The 5,870-nt window shown below is 45.4% G+C and overlaps 2 protein-coding genes across 2 annotated transcripts; one reads left to right on the top strand and one right to left on the bottom strand.

Annotated features, from left to right (window-relative positions):
• Nucleotides 1–3,060: 3,060 nt before the first annotated feature.
• On the bottom strand, nucleotides 3,061–3,976 carry J7337_002276 (uncharacterized protein; the record flags this gene model as incomplete). Its single annotated transcript, XM_044820008.1, has 2 exons — nucleotides 3,061–3,658; nucleotides 3,711–3,976. 2 exons carry the CDS (start codon nucleotides 3,974–3,976, stop codon nucleotides 3,061–3,063), a joined length of 864 nt encoding a protein of 287 aa, XP_044684308.1.
• A 1,323-nt stretch (nucleotides 3,977–5,299) lies between these two features.
• On the top strand, nucleotides 5,300–5,590 carry J7337_002277 (uncharacterized protein; the record flags this gene model as incomplete). The annotated part of the gene is made up of 2 exons (XM_044820009.1): nucleotides 5,300–5,425; nucleotides 5,480–5,590. 2 exons carry the CDS (start codon nucleotides 5,300–5,302, stop codon nucleotides 5,588–5,590), a joined length of 237 nt encoding a protein of 78 aa, XP_044684309.1.
• Nucleotides 5,591–5,870: the final 280 nt, after the last annotated feature.

The following is a 5,870-nucleotide window of genomic DNA, read 5'->3' on the forward strand; positions in this document are numbered from 1 at the left end:
AACTCTGGGCTTGCAAGCTGATTTTAGTCGGGAAGAACTCCGTCTGTTCCTTTCATTTACAGGGCCATTAGAGAAATTCACTTACTATGGCATATATCGACTTGATCATAACGGCGTCACCCTCCAGGATATATGCGAACTTCTGATACCTAAGAAGCATAGCTTGACAAGGTTGCATTTGGAGACTTCAGAAGGATCTCAGTCTCAATACTTCACAGCTGCCAAGAGCCTCATCAATGTGCACGACATGCGATTCTTTTTCATGGATTTCTGGAGTTCAACAATCGCAGAGCCAATTCTGGAGGAACACGCCTTATTATATGTATTCCCACCCAATCTCTCCGAACTATGTATCTATATCTCGGAGAATACGATGCTAGGAGCCCTGGACGCTATGATTAAAGATATTTCATCGACTTTTCGAAATCAGCCAGCGGAACAACAGCTACGATATGTCGTTATACGGGTTCTGACAAGCATTGACAGCGAGTCCCCGGAATTTCCTATGGCTATAAACAAATCAGGTTGGGAGAAAATCAAGCAAGGATGCCAATCTTCACAAGACACGGTAGCATAAAGATGTATCTCACCTGTGCGACCAGGCTTCGAAGGCTTGTCTCTGATTAGGTTGACTCACCGAGATGCCTGACCCCTTTTGAAACTGTTCCAGTAGCACATAGAGCAATGGCTGACGGGTAATTTGGTCGGGTAGTTGAGCATTTATAGTACCATTAGTGAACTTGGTCAATTACTTCGTTGTCAAGAGCTTGTACTTAAATCTGTTTATCGATGTGATTGCGACTTCCAGTTAGAGATGCTGCGTTTTTGAGCTTCATGTTCCTTGATAGTGATTTTAGTTTTTTAAGCAGATATAAGCTTTATAAATATGACGACAAAAATGCAAGAGGTGTAAGCTCGTGAATGTGACTTTTTGTATTGTATTGTGGAGGCTCAGTCTGTCTTCACTGCCCCTGGATCTCGAATGGAAAGTCGACTTCCGGGCGTCTAACTCTCTATTCACAAAGGTTCGCCAAAGTCTGAGGCTCCTATCAGACAGATAGTCACAGTGATAAGCTAATTAACGAGTGATTTGACTCCTAGGTGAAAAACTGCTGTGAGGTTAGGAAGAGAATGCTAACAGCTGCGACTGACAACGAATAACACTCTATGCTGACACAGTATATCTGCTCAGACTCAAAAATCCACGAACTGAATCACGATACCATCAACTTAGCCTGATTCATTGTACAGGGCCGGAGTGCATTTACTCATCACACGGTCTGAGAGTCTCGTTATAAAGTGTCAAAAGAACCCACCAAACTTACATGTTGTCTATCACAAATCACTCTACTACCCAATTACACACAATGGATCTCCAAAACCTCGACCCAGCCATCATATATATAATATGCGAGACCTTCTGTCTGCATTGTCACGATGAATATGACCATCGCCAGCGTCGCCCCGCTGTGGCTCTCGAAGACCACGATGCAAAAGCCCGTCGATATGACCTTATCAGTCTCTCTACAGTCTGTAAGAGCTGGGGTTACATAGCGCAAAAAACCCTTCACCATCATTTTGGCTTCTATGAGCTCAGACCGGAGGCTATGATTCCTTTCTGCAGGACTCTTTACGAGAAACCAGAACTAGCCAAGCTAGTCGAGCAAGCCAGATTAACGCATATCTTTTCTACTAATATTATCATCAAGGGAGGTTGGCTGTTCAAGTGCTTGAACAAACTTTCCAACATTCTTGACTTCCATGGAAGAACGTTTGACCCCAAGACCTTGAAATGGGAACAATTCATCGGAGCAGCTCTTCTCCTTCGATTGCCGAACCTGAAGTTTCTCATGGCGGAAGCCAGTCATTTACATGAGCTCCTTAACAAGTTCAGAAAGCCTTTTTCTCTCCACAGATCCAAATTTCCTCAGTTTCTGAAAAGCATTGAAGTTAGAAACAGGCACAAAAATGCCCCTACCATTCGCAATCCCCTGGGCTTGTCAAGGGACACTATTGGAGGATTCATGTCAGAACTTCCGTACCTACAGTTTATGGAGCTCAGAAACCCTTCTTTCTCAACACTGCAAGATCCATTACGGCTTCGGAACATGCGCCATGTCCGCATTTTGGGTGTAGATCTAGGCTGGGAAGGACTCAAAGTCTTCATATCTGCTACAGGGCCTTTGGAATCCTTTCAGTACCAAGGTTCCCAAGATGGGCCCGATCCTTGTTCTATCCAAGATGTCTGCCAGGCTCTGGCTATCAGAAAGAATACTTTGAAATGGTTGAAAGTATTGGCACCTTTCCTGCCACACGAGTTTACAGCAGGAAGGCGACTTAATAACGTCACTTATATGCGCATGATGCTTGACAGCATTTTTTATCCAACACACGAGGAGCCCATTGCGGATGATCAGCTAATACTGAGCTTCGTGCCTCCCAGCCTCGAAACCATTCATCTTGACGTTGCAGATTATACATTGGAACGTATGTTAGGTGCTATCATCAGCTACATCCAGTCAAGCTATCGCAGAGATCCTAGACACCAAATTCTCAAATCAGTGGAGATTCATGTCATGATGCACTCTGACAGGGAAAAGATGGAGCATTCGCGCAAGTCGATACACAACTCAGCATGGAGGTTGATCAAAAGGAAATGCGGGCGTTTTCTGGAGAACGGCAACATAAATCTTCAGGAAACCTGGTACAGTCCCCGGAGGGAGGCCAGATGAGCTGCTCAGGGGTGCCTGTCAGTTGCAATGGGTGGACAACAGCTTCGCACATACAATTAACGCTGGGCTTTTATAGTCAGGGCAGTCAATTAAAAGATTTGCTCCAGCAGGTTTCGTGTGTATACATTATGGACAGGTGACAAGGGCTTATTGACGTAGTGTACCTTAGCAGATCGAGTCTTCGAATGGAGCGCATAAGCATAAAACTGTGCGATAACAGCCATAGTAGGATGCAAGCTCAGATATCGGTACCGAATTAATGAATTCTGGCCTCCATGATTCCTTTCATATGTTAAATAAGACATAAATACCAGAACTACGAACCCAGTTACCACACAAGCCTTTCAAGGAACTTCGAGAGAACCCCTCGAAACTTCTCCGGCTCATCGGTAGCAGGATTATGAGCCGACTTCTCGAAAATAACAAGCTCACTACCATTTATGCACCTCTGGATCATCTCAGACTCTTCAACAGGGCAAATGATGTCGAGTTTTCCAACAATCACCAAGGTCGGAACCTTGATCTCGACCAGTCTGGACCTCACATCAAAACGAGGCTGTGACCAAGAGAACGCAGCGTTGTGAACCTCCCAGCGAAGTTCGGTACTTGCGCCCTCGAATGATTCAGGCTCCGGATTGCTCTCGGGGGTGTAGATGAGGACAATCTCGGCCATGCCTTGTTCTGCATCTTCCCGACTTTGCACGTTGCCAGTCCAGAGCCTTACTTGGCGCATGGGATCGGGATTGATGCGGTCGGATAGGAGAATGTTTGCTAGGGCGCGATGTGTGCCTTGGGGACCACATGCCCAGGTATTACGAAGGATCAAGGCTCGGAGACGGTTTGGATAGTTGAGGGCGTAGTTCAGTGCAAGGAAGCCACCGTAAGATCCTCCAGCAAGTATGAACTTTTCGTCTCCCATCCAAGCTCTGTAGATAAATTAACCACAATTACTAAGAGAAACGCTCAATGTTCACTCACCTGAGCTCTTCAAGATCCGACACCCACTGCTCATCGGTAAAAGGCCCCTTGACCTCGCTGTCTCCACTACCTCGAAGATCGTACACGAGAACGCGGAACCTGTCTGAGAGAAACTTGAAGTCCTCTTTTATGCCGGTGTGTGACGAGAGTCCCGGTGCGCCATGGAGAGAGATTATCAAGGGCTTTGACTTGTTTTCGGCGCCGAGGAGGCAGACGTTGAGTTTGGCTCCGTCGCTGAGTTGAACTTGAGTATAAACTTCTGACATTGTGGTGTTTGACGTAGATGATGTTTTATTGTCTTGACTAAACTTGAGATTCGATGGGCCTCTACTAGCAAAGGTTTTATATAGCCCACCTCAACGAGTGACTTCTCTCGGTGTTATTTGATCACTTATGACATTATAGCTGCAGCATCGCTGAGCGACGAGGAGTGTTACATAATCTCCGACCGTTAACGTAATGTTCATACGTGAGATTTTCCGGCACTGAAGACGAAAATAACATGTTCAGCTATTGCTCCTCGTCTACAGCTCGTTGTGTGATTCGATCAAGCTTACTAAACTCCGATGAGGTGCATAACATGACCCAGTCGTCGCTGAGCGAGGTGTCAGATTTCCTAATCGGGTAATTTTCGTAAAGCGAACGACGATTCCCTTAACGGCATTGCGATTTATCTCGAAATAGATAGAAAGTTGTGACGGATCTGTTTGTTATAGTGAGAGGAATGGTTCAAAATAAATAGAATGTTAGCATTGCTGTCTTTGATCTGGTTCTCACACTTGTGCAAAAATGTCGACAGAATCGAAAACCGAAGACCTGTAATAGGTGGCTTCGTTGCGAAGGACCTTGGATGGAGATGGATGTTCTGGATCATGGCAATCTTTGTAAGTGCAATCTCATGTTCAACGCTCAGTGCTCATCATTGACATTTAGAAAGGAATCCTAACGATCGTGACCTTCTTCTTCCTCGCCGAGTCCCACCACCCCACGATCCAGCGAAAAAGAGCGAAGGACACAGACATGGTCCTTAATAAAGAAGTACCGAAAGTCGGCCAAGTACTATTCCGAGCGCTTATGAGACCAATGCGTATGCTTATCCATAGCCCTATCGTCACTGGCCTCTCCCTATATCTCGCATTGATATATGGCTATCTATATCTTCTCTTTACCACTTTCTCCACGGTGTTCACAGAACAGTACGGATTTGGCATTGATATCCTCGGACTTGCTTTCCTTGGAGTAGGAATCGGCTGTATCGCTGCACTGGCAGTTCTCTCCTGGCTGAGTGACTGGCTTCAGGACCGCCTTACCAAGAAATACGGAGAGTCTAAGCCTGAGTAAGTATGCCTTTTAAAACAACGAACATCACTGACCGTTTAGATATCGATTACTTCCAATTATCCTTGGAATTCCACTTCTCCCCATCGGGCTATTTGTATACGGATGGACAGTAGAGTATGAGGTTCACTGGATAGTTCCTATCTTCTTCACGGGATTCTCAGGGGCCGGACTAATATTCTCATTTGTAAGAAACTATTTCTTTCCAGTATTATCTCACTAACGCACAGCAGCTTCCCACTCAGATATACATGATCGATGCCTTCACAACCTATGCGGTTAGCGCTCTAGCCGCTACAAGTGTCATACGTAGCATAGTTGGTGGGTGTCTCCCAATCGCTGGGCTACCGCTGTACTCTGCTCTTGGTTATGGATGGGTGAGTCTTCAATGAAATGAAATTCCCTCATCCGATACTGACAAGTCACCTTAGGGGAACTCACTTCTTGGATTCGTTACCATTGTAGTGTCTATCGCACCTCTTCTGTTCTGGCGCTACGGCGAGGCTCTGCGCAAGAAGTATGATGTTCAATTTGAAGAGTAAACCTATATCTTCTTAAGCGTCTTGGTTGTCTTGGCGTTCAAAGATCCATTTCAACTTTTGTACTTATAGCATTGATAGCATACAGCGATTTTAGCGGAATACCTTGCCCTTGTCTGGGCTTCTTAGATACTGTCTAACTATGGTCAAGAAGACTGCTCGAATATCTATCAGGTCATTCACTATATCTATACAGTGTTATGTATCTAGAAACTTTGTAGCCCAATCGTCCTTCTCCAACACCACCTTTACGTGTTCAAGAGTTCCCCGGAGGTTCTCCGAA

This window comes from Fusarium musae, chromosome 2 (assembly GCF_019915245.1).
Source record: "Fusarium musae strain F31 chromosome 2, whole genome shotgun sequence".
In the NCBI taxonomy this organism is placed as follows: domain Eukaryota; kingdom Fungi; phylum Ascomycota; class Sordariomycetes; order Hypocreales; family Nectriaceae; genus Fusarium; species Fusarium musae.